The sequence below is a fragment of the Globicephala melas genome, chromosome 13 (assembly GCF_963455315.2).
Source record: "Globicephala melas chromosome 13, mGloMel1.2, whole genome shotgun sequence".
Lineage (NCBI taxonomy): Eukaryota > Metazoa > Chordata > Mammalia > Artiodactyla > Delphinidae > Globicephala > Globicephala melas.
The window spans coordinates 84,111,156-84,130,807 of NC_083326.1; the positions used below are offsets into that span (position 1 = coordinate 84,111,156).

A 19,652-nucleotide genomic window follows, 5' to 3' on the forward strand; every position below is an offset into this window, starting at 1 on the left:
CGGTCAGCCACGACCCCACGGGCTCAGCACACCTCCCCGCTTCGTCTCGTGCTGTGTGACCCTGGGCAAGGCCCTGCCCTCTCTGAGCCTCACCTAGAAAATGGATGGTGACGCTTCCACAAGGTCTGACACACAGCAGGTGCCCTGGCAGTGTGAGGCCCCTCTCCAGCCCCACGGAAGGCCACCAAGGCAAGAGCCCACCGCCTTCTAGAGCTCCTAGAGCACTCCGGCGACAGCCACGCCGCCCCCCCCAGACCTCGGCCTCCTGCGCCACCAGCCCTGAGGAAGCCTCTACTGTGAGACCACCAAGCAGAGGACAGCCTCGTCACCCCCAAAGACCCAGGAAAGAATCATTGAAATTGTGAGCCCGGCAGACGCCCTGCTGTTCTCAGCGGCTCCCTTCACACTCCAGCCCCCTACCCAGGAGCCTCTAGGACTAATTAGGTCAGGAAAGGGGAGAGGGAGAGCCTCCAGGTCTGGAAATGGCTGGGCGACGCCTCTAGTCCTGCCAGCCCCATTGGCAAGAAAGGGAAACCGAGGTGAACAGCAGCTTACTGGTGGGAATGGAAACCAGTGGAGCGACTCTGGAAAACCGTCTGGTAATTAATTCCTCAAGAGAGTAAACACAGAATGAACACGGTCCAGCAGGTCCAGGCCGAGGTATCTACCCAAGAGAAAGGGCAACACACATCCACATGGAAACCTGTACATTACTGGTCACAGCCACTTCCTTTATAATGTCCGCGAGCTAAACCAACATAACGCCACCCACGAATAAATGGATAAACTAAATGCGGTCCATCCGCGCAATGGAATACGATTCAGCCATAAAGAGGAATGAAACACCAACACAGGCTACCTCACGGATGAACCTTGAGAACAGGATGCTGAGTGACAGAAACCAGACACAAAAGGCCACGTATTGTATGATCCCACTGATACGAAATGCCCAGAAGAGGGAAACCCATAGAGACAGAAAGCAGACTAGTGGTTGGTTGGGAGGGAGGGGGAGGAAGGGGGGTGGGGGGGGAGGGGGGATGGGAGATAAGGAGGTGATAGTTCAGGGAACAAAGTTCTTTTTGAGATGGTGAAATGTTCTCAGATCGATTATGGAGATGGCTGTGCACATCTGTGAATGTGCGAAAACCCACTAACTTGTACCCTTTAAATGGCTGAATTGTATGCCATGTGGATTACATCTCAATAACGCTGCTTAAATGTTTTTAAAAAGAGGCTGCTAGAGACATCCCAGAAAGCATGCCCAAAGGGGAGCCAGGCCGCAGGCTGGGAGCCTGTCACCCACCCCAGGAGAGGCCCTGGGCCCCGCCCCTGAGCCGTAGGAGCCCCCCCACTCCCTGTCTGGCTCTGCCCCCTGAGAGGACCTGGGAGCAGTAAGAGGCCAGCTGCTCACAGTTTCTCAGTGGCCTAAGCGCACGGACCCCAGGTTGAGGGGCAGCTGTCACTGCAGAAGAAACTCCGGAGCAAAGAGCTCTTCCCTCCTAAGGGTCCACGACACTGAATGCTCACCACAGGCCAAGAGCTGCGTCAGTGAGCCTTTTCCCTGCACCAACTCAGCGCTCCCTCATCCAGATCCTCGGCTTCCCCATTTCACAGATGAGAAAACCGAGTCCCTTTCCCAAGGCCACTCGGCAAACACACGGTGAAGCCAGGTTTAAAATTAGGCTCCAAACGCGTCCGATTTTCTTCTACCCCACAGCCTGCACACGCGCACACGCACGGGGATCCCTCGTATCCACCCTATGTGCGTGTCCCCACGCGCTGCCCCCCGTGGTTCTGCACCCACCCGCTCGGCGGGACAGTGACGGTCCCAGGCAGGTGGGCACTCTGGCCATTTCTCCCAGGACTCCAAGGCCACCAGCCGGGAGTTTCGGTGCTCCCTTGTTTCCTATCTCTGGTGACACATAGGGTGACGGGTGCCTGAGAGAGAAAAGGCCTGAGTCTGCTTCCCAGCTCTGCTGCTGACATGGCATCTTCCCATCAGTCAAATGATACTGACAACAGTAATAATAACAACAACAGCAAGAACTAACGCTCAGCACTTACTCTCCGTCAGGCTTTCCAAAACTCAGTGTGGTTAATCTTCACTACAGCCCAGTGGGATGTGTGTTATTATTAGTCCCAGTTTACAGATGACGAAACTGAGGCACAGAGAGGTTAAGACACCTGCTATGAAGTAGCAGATCTGAGAGCTGAACTCCGAGGACCGGGCCCAGAGCACGGGCTTTCCACGATAAACTGGGCCAAACGGGTTGGACTCCAGCTGGTGAATCCTGCAGCCCGACTGGCTGGGCTTGGGAGCGTAGCTGGAGCGCCGACGCACCCCCTCTCACCCCCGGTGTGGCCTGCCCGTCGCTACCTGCCCGCCCCTCTCATCCGAAGGATGGATCTCCTGCCCCCTTCCGAGGACAGGGCAGGGCTTGGCAACAGACGACTTCTCCTTCCCTTCACCCCCACCTGCCCCCCTGCCCACCCCCTCCCAGAGCGTCCCACCCTGTTCCCCAGCTCACCAGCTCCACCTGGGGCCCCAGGCCTTCCAGAATCCGATGTGCAGCCTCGGCCTTCTTCTGCAGGGTGACGGAGAAGAGGAGGAATTAAAAAAAAAAAAACACCAGCACACACACACACACACACACACACACACACACACAGAACAGCAGGCAGCTGCCCAGCCCAGCATGCCCGTCCAGGCCCAGGGGCGGAGACGGGGCCGGGGAAGGGTCCCCCTACAAGCCCTCCCGGGGCTGGAGACAAACACAGAGGGCCTCAGCATCCCCGCAGTGGCCCTGGCAAGCCCGCCAAGTTTCGGTTCGAACAAATGCACCCTGTTCTCTGGCGCCGGGCCCCGGAAGCCCCCAGCCTGACGCCCCCCAGGGCCCGGGGCGGGCACAGCTCCCGCCAGGCCCGAGATGCCTTCCTGCGCCTTGGAAGCCGGCTGGGTGTCTACAATTACCTCCGCAGTCAGGGGGCAGGAGGAGGGGGAGGGAGGACGAGATAGAGGCGCTGGGAGATACCCTTTCTAGGATTCTTGTATTTCACAATCATGTGACTATTTCTGAGCTGCCCTGGGGCCTCCCCGCCTCCCCACTCACAACCCGGACTTATTAGGAAAACAGGAACATATGGCAGAAAGGGCTTAGCGGCTGCGAATTCAACAGGCCGGACCCCCGGGGCCCCTGGCCGTGAAGGCGGACATTGTGTCTGGTCCAGGCCCCCAGGCAGGGACCACAGGGCCCGCTCGGCCGGGCCAGCCTGGGGACGGGGTGGGCAGAGAGCTGTGGAAGGTGATGACTTCAGGGCGGGTCTCTGTCAGATGGAGAGCGGGGTGCCCACGGCGCACACGTGGGAGACCTGAGCCCCTCCTGCGACCCAGGAAAGGCTGGGTGCTCCTGACTCAGCCAAACTCAGGAAGACCATCCAGGACTCAGCGCGGGCTGGCAGGACAAGCCAGGCAAGACACCATCAACAGGTCGAAACCGTCTCTCAATGATCCCCGAATCCAGACCCACTAAACGCGGGTGACCCAGAGCCCTGCTTACAACAGAATTCGAGGCCCAGGCTTCGGGTGTCGTAGCAGGGAGGAGCGGTGCTGGCAACAGGCCAGCCTCACCCTCTCCCCCAGCCCCCATGACAGAGGGTAGGTATGTAGGTGGGCTCAAGCTGGCGCCTAGAACTAGCTCCGCCTAGAGCCCTGGGCCCAGCCCACCCAAGAGCAAGCCATGATCTCGGCCCCCTTTGTGCAAGCCAAAACCCTGAGAGCAGCAGCCTCAGAGCGTGGCTGGGGGCCGGGAAAGCAGGGGGCAAATTATTACTGTAACGATGGCCATTTTATTGAGAACCTACTATGAGCCAAGCACTGAGCACACGGCACGCGTTATTAATACTTGAATCACACATAACACGAAGTCAGGCAGGTTTAAGGAGTATCCCCATTTTACAGCTGAAGAAACTGAGGCACAGAAAGATGATGTAAGGAAAAGTCCTTTTTCTGATCTCCAAGCTCCAAGAGGGGAGAAAGATATGGGCTGGTCCCATCCAGGGCCTCCACTAGGCATGGGTCCAGCGTCTTCTATTGGGGGAGGGGGGGTGCAGAGTGGGAGAGGTTCCAGCCTGGCCACACCTCAAAGCCAGAAAGTGTCAGCCATGGGGTATCAAAGATGGAAGAATTCCCTAGCTGGACCAAGTGAAGGACTAGGTATAGGGCGAGGAGGGAACAGGGTAGCTTCCCGAACATTTGAGCACTCACTCTGTATTAAGCACCAGGGCATGAAACAAAATGAATGATACCGGCCTCTGCCTACAATGAACCCAGTCTAGCGGGCAGTTGGTCATGAGCAGTGATGGCAGATTAATATGCTCAGGCAGGAAACGAACGTGTGGTATACGGGGGAGGCATTAAGCGGGTCAGAGTCACTCTCTCCAGAAAGGTAACAGGGGGGATACACAGCTGGGTTTTGAAGGATCAGTAGGAGTTTGTGTGCACTTATGAGGCTCTGTCAGGAACAGCAGCAACTGCCCATCTAGATAAAGGAATGATGCCAAACACAGGAAGGGCAGGGCCGGAGCAACTGGGCCACTGGAAACTGCCGCATCACACGACTGGGCCTGGGTCTCAGATCTGGGACCCGTATAGGGCCTCTAGAAGCCTGTGTGTGTCGTATGAACCAGAGTGCATTCCATCTTCAACCACATCTTCACTGTCTCAGGAACACAGGCACCTGGGGAGGGGGCTTCCTGTAGCCCCTGGAGAAGAGACCAGGGAGGAGCCCCTTCCCTACCTGCCAAAGCCACGGGGAGCCCAGGCGGCCAGGTGCACCCTGAGCCACCAACTCTCCGTCATACACCTGGCGTGAGAGCTCCTTTGCTCCCTAACAGACCCTCCCCCAGGCTCTGCTCTTAAGCCCTGTGCGGCCCTGGGGCCTTTTAACACAACTCAGTTTCCAAAAGGCTGCACACCTGCGATTCACCCAGAAGAAACCTGCCACAGAACAGTCCTAAAGATGCCGCAACACTGGAACACGGGGCAGCGGGGCGGCCAAGAGCAAGACTACACGGCCAGCCAGCCTGGGCTCTGACCCACTTGCCAACTGCGTGGTCTTGGGCAAGTCCCTTCACCACCCGAGCCTCAGCTTCCTCATCTACGAAAGGGGGATAACATCAGCACCGCCCCATGCAGCTACTAAGAGAATTAAATGAGCTGACACACGTACCGCGCGAACATCAGGATCTGACACGCGGTGGGAGCTGGGTAAGGGCCGGCTGTTATGATTATTGCTGTCAACAATAACGACAAGGTCACGGCTCACACCAGGTGACCCCCTACACGTGCCGGGGCTGGATCCGCTAGAAGCCCCATCTGTGTGGATTCCTGCAGGAAGCCTCTGCGGAAGGTTCTAGCATCAGCCCCATTTGCACACAAGGAAGCTGAGACTGGGGTCACACAGCCGACCCAAAGCGCGCAGCTCAAGTGGCAGCTAAAGGCTGGGACAGGCAGGCCCTGAACCGGCACCCCACCTCTTCACGTCTTCGCGGGGACACTTCTTCCACCTCGTGCTACCACACTCCCGCTCCCGGCTTCACGGGTCCAGTTTGTATGGGTGTGGGGTGGGTACGAAATCTGCTGTCAGCTCCCGGGGAGCTGGCGGGGATGTCCTGCCTCCCGGGCCCCTCCCCCAGACGGCAGGCCTTTCAAGAAACACACATCTGTCCAGCAGGGGCCCACGTCTGGGAGTCCACTCTGCTCTAACCCTCGGCAAGTCGCTTCACCCGCCTGGACCTTAGTCTCCCCATCCGCGCGACAGCCGCGCTCACCCCGGGTACCAAACTCCCAGGACCTTTTCAAGGAAGTTCTACGAGGAACAAAGTGTATGCTGTCGCTTCTGTTTTAATGTCCCTCTGCAAATGGAGGGGAGGCTCCCCCCAACACCCTGGAATGGAGCACCGCCACAGATTCAGACCCACACTAGGAACTCCCTCCCACCCGCTCGGCTGACGGCTTCTCGCCACCACGAGAACCAAAGCCAAACTCTTGGCCAAGGCCCACCGGGTCTCCCACAGCTCCTAGCCTTTGGGAAGTCACTGCCTGAGGTCACCCTGCTCAGCTGCAGGGGACAAACCAGGAGCACAAGCCAACAGGACGGGACAAACCGCCCGCCCCTGGCTTCGACCCGCCGCCAGGGCTCTTGCCTGACACTGGGGGCTCGGGCTGGGGTCTCACAGGGAGACGGCACTCCTCCTGCTGGGGACCCCAGGGTCCGAGCGGCCTGGCCTCCCGGGGGCCAGAGCACCTGGGGCACGAAAGACCTCAGTCACCTGTGCAGACAGGTGCACACGAGCCCCGTGGACCCACATGACCAAATACTACGTCTACATCTATAAAAGCACAAACATATACACACGTGTGTCACACCAGACGACTCACACACACACGCCTTCACACATGCATGCGCACAGCATGCACAAATACACTGTGTACCCAAGCGGACACGTGCATGTGCAAAAGTATAAACACACAGTCACACACGTGCCCCACGCGAGCCACTTTGCGTACACGTGCGCACAGCCACTCACGTGCCTCTACACGTGCCACAGAGCTAACGAGTTACCCACAAACGCCCGGGTGTATCCACGCACACATAACCACAGCTGCGCCCACACGTGCCGACCCAAACACACGTGTGTCCACATATATATGTGTGTGGATGCACAAGCGCACAGAAGTCACGGGCTCTACCGGGGCTGAGCCACGCACACCATTTGCACACATGTGAGCACAGCTTTCCACAGTTACACACGAACCCACACACATGCGCACGTGTACCCCCCCCCCCCACACACACACACACTATCCCAGCTCCTGATGAGCAGGGCGGCCGGACCTCACACTGACCAGCCCCCTGGCCGGCGCCCCGCCCCTTGGAGCCCCCATTCTAGCTCGTCAGCTCCAGCCTGAGCTCCTGGCCTCACCCTCCTCTACTGCAGAGTGAAGGCAGCACCCACGTACCCAGGAAGCCCAGGAGCCCAGCCCCTATCTCCCGCTAGGGCCCCGCTGCCCAGCCCTCCACACCGCGTCCAGGTGCCAAGCGCTACAGCATTTCGGGGAGCAGTTACCCCCGAGGCCCGGCGTCCTCGTCTGTACCAGCAGCCGGAAGACCCCTTCCAGAGCCCTCCCGGGTGTGTGACGGAGACGACTGAGTGAGTGAGGCGGAATTCGTGGACTCCTGTTCACAAGTCCGTTAGGACGACGCTCCCTGTAGGCGGAGGAATTTGGAGGAAGCCCTGGATGCCAGGAGCAGTTAGGACGGCCAGACGCAGAGGCAGAGGCAAGGGCCCGGCTCGGGACGGGGCCTGAGCCGCTGCTCTGAAAGCCCCGAATCACGACTCGGGTGGGAAGGGCGTCTGAAGCTGAGAATCAGGGTGCCTGGACCCCCAGAATGCTCTACAAAATGCTTCCCAGTCTTGGTCATTACCAAGAGAATTGCTCGTCTCTGTCCTGCTTAGTCATAATCACACTGGATAAAAAACTTTACTAGTAAGATGCTTAAAATCGAAGACCAAAGGGGACCTGGGTCCTACTCTCTGATTTCCTTCTCGCCCTCAGCCATCAGAGGGCCTCCAGGAGTTCTGCTTCCTCGCCATCTTTGGACAGGCCACAGTCCTCTCCACTGCAAATATCCTTCTACCTTTTCCCAACAGAGCCCATCGTGCAGACCTAGCTCAAGTCTCCCCCAGGACGTCTACCTGGATTGCCCACTGCCCTAAATTCCTAGAGCACCAGCGCTGTGCCAGTTGTCCCTTATTTACACATCCTTCGCTAGCGCTGACGAATGCTGCTTGTGTTTGTTTTACCCAAACTCAAAGTGTGAGCATCCTCCCAGACCCACCAGACCTCCACCTCCCACCCCCGACACACTCCCTTTGAAGATCAATGGAGACCCTGTCTCCTCTGTGAGCCTTCGCCTGAGCTGTGACCCCCGCGCCCGAATGCCCTCCTCGGGGCGACGGCCCACCCACTGCTTCCAAGAGGCCTTTCCCAGTCCTGGCCCTGCAGCGCCCGTTCCTGCCCCTCGGGGCCTAGAAGAACCCTGTTTCCTGTTCTGCCATCTGTGTGCACCTGCCCGGCCCCGCCACGCAGCCACCCCCCCTCCCCACCCTGTGCGCGCTGACGCCTCGTCCTCGTGCCCCAAAGGGATGATGAGCCAGAGCCCAGTCTGCAGAACAGCCACACAGGCCCTGCCTGGCGGGAAGCTGCGTTTTCCAGCCGGTGGGGCATTTAGAGACAGACCCTTGTGTCCGCCTCTCAGAGGAACCAGCAGGAAAGGAAGGAAGATTAAAATTTAATCCGATTGATCCCCCAAGGGGCGGTAAGTCCTGGCTGTTCCTGCCCAAGGCATCTGAGAGGCTCCTGCCCACTCGGCTTCCGGCCCCTGAGGCTCAGCCCAGGCAGGGGGACCCCCGCCAACCTTCACTGGGGGCAGAGGCCAGTCCCCACAGCCCCCAAACCAGAGGACTCTTCCGGAGGAAGAGTCTCCCTACCCTCTGCCATTCATTCATTTGTTCAGCAGACATTTAGTAAGCACCTACTGTGTGCCAGGCACTGTTCTAGGTGCTAGAGATATAGCTGGGAGAGAAAGACAGATATCCCTGTCCTCACAGAGCCTCTGTTCACAATAAACACAATAAACAAGAAAATATGAATTATGTCCAGTGGGAACAAGGGCAAAGGACAAAATTAAAGCCAGGGAGAGGAGGCGTTGACGGTTTTCAGGATTAAACAGAGGGTCAAAATGGGCCTTGGCTGAAAAGGGGACATTTGAAGAAACAGCTGAAAGAGTGAGAGAGCGAGCCCAGTGGGAAAAAGGAGCTGCGGGCAGAGGGTGCAGCCAGTGCAAAGGCCCTGAGGCAAGAGCTTCCTGCATAGTCAGGAAGCACAAGGGTCAACGGGGCTGGGGCAAAGTGAGGCAGAGATGAAAGGAAAGAAAGGGGGATCGGGACAAGGAGGGGCAACTTCCTCAGGCCCTCGTTGTGCCTGCATGTGGTGGCTTGAGTGTGATTCCGTCTCCCCCCATCAGAAAGCCAACATGAGTGGGCTGGGGCCGAGGCCACCACTGCACCCCCAGTGCCTGGAACAGTGGCAGGCCCAGAGCAGATGTTCAGTTACACGGCTGCTGAATGAATGAATGAATGGACAGGCCCTGCACACCTGAAATTACCAGGCAGAGGCCTGGTCTCAGAATCCCAGGAACCAGGGTTGGAGCCCTAGCCCGACACTCACTAGTTGAAAGGCCGCGGGGAAATTAACCAGGGCTTCTATTTCCTCATCTGAAAATATGGAGTAGGGGTGCTGACCCCCACTTACTGTCAGAACCCCATCAGGATGAAATCAGCATAAACGGGCATAAAGCCCCCAGCCTGAGGCGCTGGCGGGGAGAGAGGACAATGCCTGTGCTCTGGGACCCCAACTTGGGAAGCACCAGCCCAGGGTCGGGGGCACAGGCTGCACAGGCCTCGCCAGCCTCCGCTCCACTGCCCCTGACCTCCTCTTGGGACAAGCGCCCCCCTCCTCTATCTATTCCCTGCCAGCGCAGGGGACATGGGTTCGAGCCCTGGTCCGGGAAGGTCCCACATGCCGCGGAGCAACTAAGCCCATGCGCCACAACTACTGAGCCTGCGCTGTAGAGCTCGTGAGCCACAACTACTGAGCCCGCGCGCCACAACTACTGAAGCCCGTGCGCCTAGAGCCCGTGCTCCGCAACAAGAGAAGCCACCACAATGAGAAGCCCGCGCACCACAATGAAGGGTAGCCACAGTTCACCGCAACTAGAGAAAGCCCGCGTGCAGCAACGAAGACCAACGCAGGCAAAAATGAAATAAATAAATTTATTTAAAATAAAGAAAAAAAAAAAAAGACTGTGGCCAGGACCCGGGACGATGGAAGGCCTGGAAGTGAAATAAACCACCCAGCTCATGAGGGCACAGGCTGGACTGGAATCCAGGCCCACCCACCACCCTCCCTCACACAGAGCTGCAGAAAATCAGGGCAGGAGGAAGCGGGAATTCTGGCAGGGAGACCACCCAGGGTAAGACCTGGGAAGGGGTGTCTTAACTGCTCTTGGGGGAGGGGGAGTGCTGAGGCCAAGGAACCAAAGACCAATCAGATCTGTAGCTATAGCTCTTTGGGGAGAACCTGGTGAGACCCGGAGGGGACCCCCCAAATTACTGCTTAGGCAAACCCCCAGGGAAGTGGGGACGAGTGGCTGGGATGGAACATGGAGCCAACTTCTCACAGGGGGCACCAAAGGCCTGTGCCTTCGAGTCTGGCTGGGGAGGGCTGAGGGCTCCAGCCTGCTAGAGTCTGCCGGCCCCCAAAAGACTGAGCCCCCAAAAAGGGCCAAGGGCACTGTGGTGACATCCTGGGCAAAGCCATCAACCTGCCACCACAGCTGCTGGAAGGAACTGTGCCTGCTTTCCCACCCAAGGATCAGGGAGGGCAGGCAGAGGGGCTGCCAGGGTGACAGATCCAGGAGCTCTGCTTTTGTCCCCCTACCACAGGCTCCTGGAGCCACCTCAACCCTGGCTCTGATCCCCAGCCTCAAAGCTCACTTGCTGTGCAGTCTCAGGTAGGTCACCTTCCCTCTCTGAGCCATGGCTTCTTTTTTTTTAATGCCATGGCTTCTTTATGAGTGAAATAGAGAGAATAATAGTACCCATCTTAAATGGGTCTGGAGAGGAATAAATGAAATCATGCAAAATATAAACAATAACAAGAAGAAAAGAATAACAAAGACTACAACAATGACAACAATTAATAGTGCCAGCTAGCACCTACATGGTGCCAGGCATTGTTCCAAGGGCACTACATAATGAACTCATTTAACCCCCACACCATGGTATAAGGTAGGTGCTATAATTATCGTCATTTTACTGGTAAGGAACATGGGTTGCAGGGAGACTTAATTAATTTGCCCAAGGTCACAGTGCCAGGAAGTGGTAGAGATGGGATTTGAACCCAGGACATCTGGCTAAAGCACACGTGGCCCCTTAGTTCTCCTATCACTGTGATTGTTATTAGTGTTATTTGGGGTAGGGAGCCAGGGCATGGAAGGGTGACCGGCCCTGCAAGGCCCAGCACACAGTTCCCAGGCCTCCAGCAGGTTCAGTCTCATCCTGCGTCTGTTGCAGCTTCAAGAGGTGGAGGCAGAGCCACCAGTTGATCCAATAGCTTCCTGCCTGGAGCTATAGCCCTAGGCACATGTTCCCAGGCTCTAGAGCAGCTCAAGCCTTGGGGTTCAGCCCCTGGGAGACACTCTGCTCTGGGTACCTTGAGCCCCTCCCCCTCCAGACACCCAGCAGCTGCCCTCCACAGATCTCTGTAAGCCCCCACTGTCTGCTACAGACCCTGCGTTCAACCATCCAACAGCCCTTTCCAGGGCTAAATGTAAGCAGAGGCCAGTGCTGACGAATCAGGCCCTGGGATCTGATGGCCCACGGGTTCAAATCCCAGGTCCATCGCTTCCCAGCTGTGTGACTTTGGACAAGTCACTTAACCTCTCTGGGCCTCAATTTCTCCCTGTGTTAAATGGAGACAATCACCATACCTACCCTCTGAGGACTGCTATGTAAAACACCTGGCCCATCGCCTGGAGGAGCTGTTCAACTAATGTTTGCTGTCGTGATGAGTAATATTACTATTGTTTTCTGCATTACAGGAATTTCTTCTGCATGAGTACCTAAGTGATTGCCCGTTCCCCCCGCTGATCAAATGGCCCCTGAAGCTCTCCTATGACCTGATGCCTGCATTTTCCTTTGCAGCCCACAGGCCAGCCACGGTCCACACCAGTCGGCATGTCTGAGCAGAACAGACCACAGCCACACCAAGATGGGTCTCCAGTGGCCACCCTTTCCCCCTCCCACACACACACCCAGGTTTGTGGGGGTGGGGGGGGGTGGTCATACAGGTTCCCATTTCACAGATGGGTACACCAAGGCCCCGGGAGAGAGCCAGGCCCTTCACAGCGACACCTGCATCCCACCTGGTGGCCGGCACAGGGAGAGCAGGAGAAGCTGGTGTAGGGGCTCTGCGGGCAGGTCAGGGCGTACCCGGTTCTCGTCGTAGATGATCTGCACCAGACTGCGATGCTTCGACTCGATGGGTGGTGGCGACACGGGCTTCTCGGGCTCCGGTGGCTTGGCGGCCTCCTCCTCCAGCTGTTGCTGTGGGGAGCGAGCAGGGAGAGTGGAGTGGTGAGCACGCCAGCAGGAGGAAGGAGAGGCAGCGCCCCCTGCCCCTGGGCGGGAGGGCGGCACCCCTGGGCGGGAGGGCGGGTGGCCCCACACAGGAAGTCAGGCTGCTAACCATTTCCCCTGAGTCACCCGCAGGGACTCCGAGCCCCGGAGAGGCCCCAGCTCCCAAAGGGGAGGGCCCAACCAGGGCCAACTCCGGGCTCTGCAGCCAGCCTTCCCGGGTTCAAGTCCAACCTTGGCGATTTATCCGCTAGGTGAGCATCAGGGAGCAGCTTAACTCCACTGTGCCTCAGCTTCCACATCTGTAAAGTGGGGCTCGTGGCTGTGCCTCCCTGATGAGTTAATGTACGTACTGTGCAGACTGGGGGCTCGCTGAAGGCCAGCCGTTATCCATTATTTCAACCATCAGTACCGTCATCCTCAGGAGCGGCTGTGGCGACTCTGGACCCAAACTGTCCAGACCAGACGCTATTTCTACTATTTACTTGCTATGAACCTTGGGAGCTTGCTAAACTCCTGAGCCTCACTTTCCTCATCTGGAAAGTGGGGATAATTCAAGTTTCCATCCTAGAGAGTTGATATGAGAATGAAACAAGCTGAAGCACGTAAAGCACTCAGCACCTAAAAGGCAGCTTCTCATCATCATCGTCATCTGCCCTGCGGTCTTCATACTGGACCCCCCTCCTCCAAACGCCATAAAGGACTTCCCTTCATGCTGCTGTCTGCTTTATACCCAAAAGGCAAAGCAAAGACCAGAGAGCTTAAGACACTGGCCCAAGGTCACACAGGAGGCCAGTGCCCAGGTGTACAATCTGACAGGCCATCTTGAGTGAGATGAGAACACTGTTCGTTGCTCACAAGGCTCACACATCCTGCCCTTGACCATTCTGCTGGCAGAAGGCCTGGAGGGTTGAGCCGAGCTGCCTCAGTCCCACAGTGACCCCTGTTGGTAGCTTTCAGAAGGGCAGCCAGCACCTGTCAAAACACTGAAATCCCTCCAAACAGTGCGAAACAAACTAAGCCAGGAAATGGAAGGCATACACGGCCAGAAAGGAGATTCTCGCCAGTCAGTGCAGGTGCCCCTCCCCGAGGCACCAAACGTTAAACACAGAGTTACCACGGGACCCAGCAATTCCATCCCTAGGTACAGACCCACAGAATCGAAAACAGGTGCTCAGAAACATGAACGCAAAAGTTCACGGCGTGGTTCACGATAGTCAGAAGGTGGAGATAACCCAAACGTCCAACAGCTGACGCATGGATAAACAAACGTGGTCCATCCATCCATACAGTGGAATATTACTTGGCAGTGAAAGGAATGAAACACTGGCACAGGCTGCAGCATGGACGAACCTTGAAAACATGATGCTGAGTGGAAGATGCCAGACACAAAAGGCCACACAGTGTTTGATCCCACTTATAGAAAACGTCCAGACAAATCCATAGAGGCAGAAAGCGGATTCGTGGCTGGTGGGGACGGGAAAATGGAAGTGACTGCGAATGTGTACGGGGCCTCCTTTTGGGGTCATGAAAATGTCTTGGAACTAGAACTAGATAGAACGGGTGGTGGCACAATGCTGTGAATGTACTAAAGGCTGCTGGGTTGTCCACCTTAAGATGAGTCATTCTATGTTTTGTGAATTTTAGTTAAAAAAGAAAAACGCCAAAGTGGAATTAAAACCCAAAAATCTATCGAGAGCTGCCCTGAGCCACGTGGCTTCTGGCTGCAGTCACAAACGTGTGCACATGGCCTGTGGCTTCAGCCTGGGCCCAAAGCCAGGCCCAGGGGGACTAAAGGTCCCAGCACTCCACGGGCCTTGGCCACGCCTGCCTGACTCCAACCGGGGCCCGGCCCCCCTACATGCTGAGCTGCCATCCTGGAAACCCACCTACCACCCCCAGCTGGCCGAGCCTCACTGACCAGTCCAGCTTCTGGACCATCCTCAGGTCTCCCCAGGCGAACGACAGCCCCGAGGCCTCTTGGGATCAATGCTCCCTCCCACTGCACATCCTTCCAGTTCCACTCACATAGCCCTGAACTGGCTTCCGGGAAGCATCTCTCACCAGCCTTCCCTCTACTGCCCATGGTGGCCAGAGTGGGTCCTTGAACCTCCACGGAGCCCATACATCCTCACCTGGAGGGGATCGGGTGTGACCCTGCTTCCCCCAGGGTCAACACGTGTGTCACACTATCTCAATCCACAGTTTTTAAGGAGCACCTACTCCGTGCTGGCGTTGCTAGGAGCACAGCAGGGAACAGGAGACAAGAACTGTGCTTTTGCACCGTTGTCGTGAGACGACCACAGTGTCACAAAGCAAGATATGTATTAGTTCAAATGGTGACACCATCAGGCAGGATAACGGGCTGGAGCAGGGGTAGCAAACTTTTTCTGTAAAGGACCAGGAAGAAAATATCTTAGGCTCTGTTGGCCACACAGTCTCTGTCGTGACCACCCAGCTTTGAGGCTGTATCATAAAAGCAGCCACAGATGATGTGTAAACAAATGGACGTGGCTGTGTGCCAATAAAACTTTATTTACAAAACCAGGCACCGAGCTGGATCTGGCTGGATTTGCTGACCCCCAGGGTAGAGGATGGCTGGGGATGAGGACTCCTGTAAAGGCTAGGGCGGGTCCCTCAGTGGAGGGGACATCTGAGCAGACACCTGAAGATGCCACAGACGGAAGCAGGAGGAGACCCAGGAAAAGGCAGATTATCAACTTTCTATCAAAAATATTAAAACTAAAATTATAAAGTTAATATTATTAATCTTTACGTTAACTTTTCTTTTGGTTTCGACAGTGACAACAAGGACTTCTTTTCACCACATGACTCTGTTCTCTCCTCACAACCTTATGAGGTGGTGTCACATCTGTGCCCATCTTACAGACAAGAAACCGAGGCTCAGAGAGGTGAATGTTCCAAGGCAGAGTTAGGAGGCCCAGCTCATACAGCTTCCAGAGCCAGGGTCTGAGTCACGTGATACCTCCCCCCACATTGTGGATGAGGAAAGTGAGGCACAGAGAAGTAACTGCCCACCCCACATGTCTGGACAGCCTGCCTGTAAATGCTGACCTCCCACCCATCGCTCCTGTGCCGTCCGAGGACAGTAGCCACACGTGGCTATTCACGTGTAAATTTCATTTCAATTCAAATTAAACGACATTAAAAATTCAGTTCCTCAGCTGCACTAGGCACATTTCAAGGGCTCAACAGTCACATACCGGTAGTGGCTACCATTGTGGACAGCCATTGTGGACAGAACATTTCTGTCATTGCAGAAAGCGCCCTCGGACAGCACCACACAAAACAGCTCTCTTGTCCAATAAACGTAAAGGGCATAAAAATGAGCCAGTACGATGGGCAGTGCTCAGCACGTGTTCACAACTGCTCTAACTACTAGTGTTGATATCTTCTCAGCGGCAGCTGCTGCTGAATCGGGAGCTGAGAGCCGCCACTGCCCCACCCACACGCACCTGCTTCTTCTTCAGCTTGGAGATCTGCTGCTCTACCATGGTGATCTCGCGGTCCACCCGATCCATATTCTGGATCAGCTCCTCCTTGGAGAGCCGTGGAGGTACCAGCTCCAACTCAGGGTCAGCATGTGGGGGGCTGGGAGGAGACACCGGCTCCAGCTTGCCTGTCAGGCTGCGGTCCTGTGGTGGAGGAAAAACAGGTGTGGAATCAGCGCAGGGGGCACCCCCGTCCCCCCAAAATCCACAAGTTTCCAGCCATGACTTCAGGCACCAACACACCGGGCATCTGTCGTGCCAGCCCCCATGTGCCAAATACAGGGTTGTTTACTGATCCCACCTCGCTGTCTTTGCCTTCACTGGTCCTCCTGCCAGGTGTTCCTTCCGCAGCCTTTTCCAAAGTGCAGATCCTTTTTACCCTCCTACACGCAAGTTTCCCCAACCGTCCCTCAAGTCGTGAAGCCCTCCCTCTTTCCTTTCCCCATAACACACCTCTCTCTTACCCCACTTACCCCGTCTGTGCCCTCCCACCAGACCAAGCTCCTCGAGAACCAAGACCCACGACCTCCAGACTGATGCTCCGTGAACACTTATTCACGATGCTCAGTCCAAACCAGCAAGTTACAGAATATCACACACAGTGCAAACCCAGTTGTGTAGACAATATACACAAACACACAGGAAAACTATGAGAACGGGATACAGAGACGTCAAAAGTAGTTACCGGGGCAGCGGGGGAGAAGGCGGGTATTTTCACTGTCTTCTTTTTAATTTACCAGCGTTTTTCTGATTTTCCTTCACTGAGTATTACTCTTTGTATAATGAAGTTGTTTTCAAAAATGTGTTAAACAAACAAGGGAATCCTTCATTGAGTTATTCGGCGACGCCTTCATTTCAACAACAGAAGTTTATTGAGCATCCAAGCTGTGCTGGATACTCAATAAAAAAATAAAACCCAGTCCTTGTCCCGGAGCACTCACCTGTACAGCCCCGGGTTCAAATCCCCACCCACTCTGCCACCTCCCAGCATCATCATGACCACAAGCAGATCATCTGCCTCCGTTTCCTCATCTGTACAACGGGACAAGTCCCACCTCCTGCCTGCTGCGAGGCTTGAATGAGTTAATATGTGCAGAGCACTCAGCTCAGAGCCTGGCACACTGTCAGAGCTCCACAGGCATTGGCTGGGGTTGTCCTGCCCCCAAACCCAGCCCCGCCCTGTACCATCCTCAAGGCCAAGCCAGCAGCTGCTGGCAGAGGACAGAGGACACATTATTCCCGGGGACAACTGCAGCCCCAGGGCTGCCAAGTGCCACCCCACCCCCCAGCTCGAGTTGAGCAGAGCCTGTGCCATTCTAAGTCCACCCCTCCTGGCCTCGAGGTCTTTGTCCTACACACACACACACACACACACACAGACACACACACACCCCACCGAAGCCCACAGGGCTCCAGTGTCTGGGGATCACCCTGGCCTCATCGTTGCCATCTGAGACGTGGGAGAGCTGGCGTCGAGACTCCCAGGCCCTCCACACACCCAGAGCCCTGGGGGCAAAGGCAGAAAAGATCTCAAGCCCTTCAACAGCTCTGATGTGGCCCTGCCCCATGGCTCTGAGGTGGGCCTCCACGCTCCTCGGGGACGCCTAGGAAACCGAACCAGGCACCGTCCCAGTCCTCGGCACACCCCACACCCTGGCCCCGGCTGTGGCTCTCCCAGGGGGCTGCCCCTGCATCCCCATGGCACAGATGAGGGTACGGGAACCTGCAGGCACAGGCCTGGCACGGCTCTAAGCCAGCGGTCGGCACGCTTTCTGTCAAGGGCCAGGTGGAAAAACACTTCAATCTTTGTAGGTCAGACGGCCTCTGTCCCAACTACTCACCCACCACTGTAGTGGGAATGCAGCCACAGACAGGACATGAAAGAATGGGCATGGCTGAGTGCCAATAAAACTTTATTTACAGACCCACGCTGAGGGCCAGGTTGGAGCTTGCCGAGTTTGCCAACCTGTGCTCTTAACTCACATAATTGTCACAGCCCACGCTGGAAGTGAAAATATGGTTTTCCCCATTTTCCAGATGAGGAAACTAAGGTCCAGTGAGATTCAACGACGTGCCCGAGGTCACCAGCCACAAAGCGATGGAGCCTTGGCTTGGAGGGCACAGGACGGGAGAGACCAGGCCTCATTCAGAACTCTCCAGAAGCAGGCAGAGCATGCAACCAGGTTGCTGGGGGTCCCACAGCAGAAGCGGGGTCGCCACCATGCATTCATTCATCCCTCAGAACCATGTGTCTGGGCAGAAAAGCAAGAGTAAGATCCCTTCCAGGGTCTAAGACCCCCTGAAATTAGAGGCAAAACTGTGCACAGAAGACAGATCCCCTAGAGAAATACTCAGAAGGAGTGTGTGTGTGTGTGTGTGTGTGTGTGTGTGTGTGTGTGTGTGTTTAGCCCTAACTGCTCCCAGATAGGAGGGCGGAGGGCAGACACAGGGGCTGCAGGCACCTGACCCCACACACGCCAGACCAGAAGCAGCCTGCGCACCGTGGCATCTCCGGACCTTTGTACCAGCCACTCCCTCTCCTAACTGCACCTTTCTGCCACCTGAAATCAGACCCCCCCCATCCACGCCCCCTCCCCCAGCCCTTAACTGAGATCTGCCCCTTCCCTCTGTGCCCCAGGGCGCTTGGCTGGTCTCCCTCCACAGCCTCAATCATTTCTCAGGGTTCTTTTTTTTGCTGGGGGTGGCTGCGTTGGGTCTTCGTTGCAGTGCGCGGGGCTTCTCACTGCAGTGGCTTCTCGTTGCGGAGCACGGGCTCTAGGCGCGTGGGCTCAGTAGTTGTGGCTCGCGGGCTCTGTAGAGCGCAGGCTCAGTAGTTGTGGCACACGGGCTCAGCCGCTCCACGGCACGTGGGATCTTCCTGGGCCAGGGCTCGAACCTGCGTCCCCGGCATTGGCAGGCATATTGTTAACCACCGTGCCACCAGGTAAGTCCCATTTCTCAGGCTTCTTGAGACAAAAGGCTTTGGCGATATGGTTCCTGGAGCCCAGTCCTGCTACCTGCTGTAGGAAACCACTCTTCTGCCCACCTCTGATCTTCCACCAGGACTGAGAAGGGACGGAGAGGAGCACAGCAAGAACAAGGGCTGTGGACAGAAGGCTTTCGGGGCCAGGGCACCCTGAAACAGTTCATCCAACCCAGGGATAATTCTCAAAATGACGTGAGCAAAAAGAAGGTTTCCATCCCCAAACCTGACAGGAGCAGCGCAGGGGTGAGACGAAGCAGTTGGCAACCGCTAGCAACTGTTGGAAAAGTTGCTGGAAACTTTTTCTTAAATTCTTGATGAGGAAAATCCGTCTTCTTCAATGACTTCTTCCTTAAGGTTCAGGCTTAGCTTTTATTCTAAGCAAAACCACACAGGCAGATCCGTCAACTGACAGATAAAGTGCGATCTCTCCATACAATGGAATATGATTCAGAGTGACATACAGACGCATGGTAAAGCACAGATGAACCTTAAGAACATGATGCTGAGTGAGAGAAGCCAGACATAAAAAGCCACACATCGCATGATCCCATCGATACGAAGTGTCCAGAACAGGCAAGTCCCTAGAGACAGAAAACAGATCGGTGGTTGCCAGGGGCTGCGAGGAGGAAGGGACTGTTTGATGGGTACCAGGTTTACTTCTGGGGTGATGAAAGTGCTCTGGAACTAGAAGAGGTGGTGCCCCACACCGTGACTATACTAAATGCCACTGAATTGTTCACTTCAACGTGGTTAATTTCATGTTCTGTGAATTTCACCCCAATCTGAATCGAAGATGATGCAAGCCCGAAGGGCGAAGGGTGCTTTCTGCAGTGCTGAGTTTTCCAGGAATGGGACCAAGGGAGCCTGGCTAGCGGGCCTCCAGATGGTTCTCC

General features: G+C 56.1%; 1 protein-coding gene across 27 annotated transcripts in view; it reads right to left on the minus strand.

Annotated features, from left to right (window-relative positions):
* The window catches only part of NCOR2 (nuclear receptor corepressor 2), a 221,264-nt gene that overhangs the window by 118,894 nt on the left and 82,718 nt on the right, over positions 1 to 19,652 (minus strand). For 26 of the 27 annotated variants that reach the window (XM_060310870.2, XM_060310873.2, XM_060310858.2 and 23 more), the window contains 3 exons: positions 15,738 to 15,917; positions 12,118 to 12,231; positions 2,529 to 2,585 (listed from right to left, as the gene is read on the minus strand). In XM_060310870.2, coding sequence (XP_060166853.1) covers positions 2,529 to 2,585; positions 12,118 to 12,231; positions 15,738 to 15,917 — 351 coding nt within the window. The remainder of the gene's footprint in view (positions 1 to 2,528; positions 2,586 to 12,117; positions 12,232 to 15,737; positions 15,918 to 19,652) is intronic. The other variant, XM_060310864.2, reaches the window with a different exon arrangement.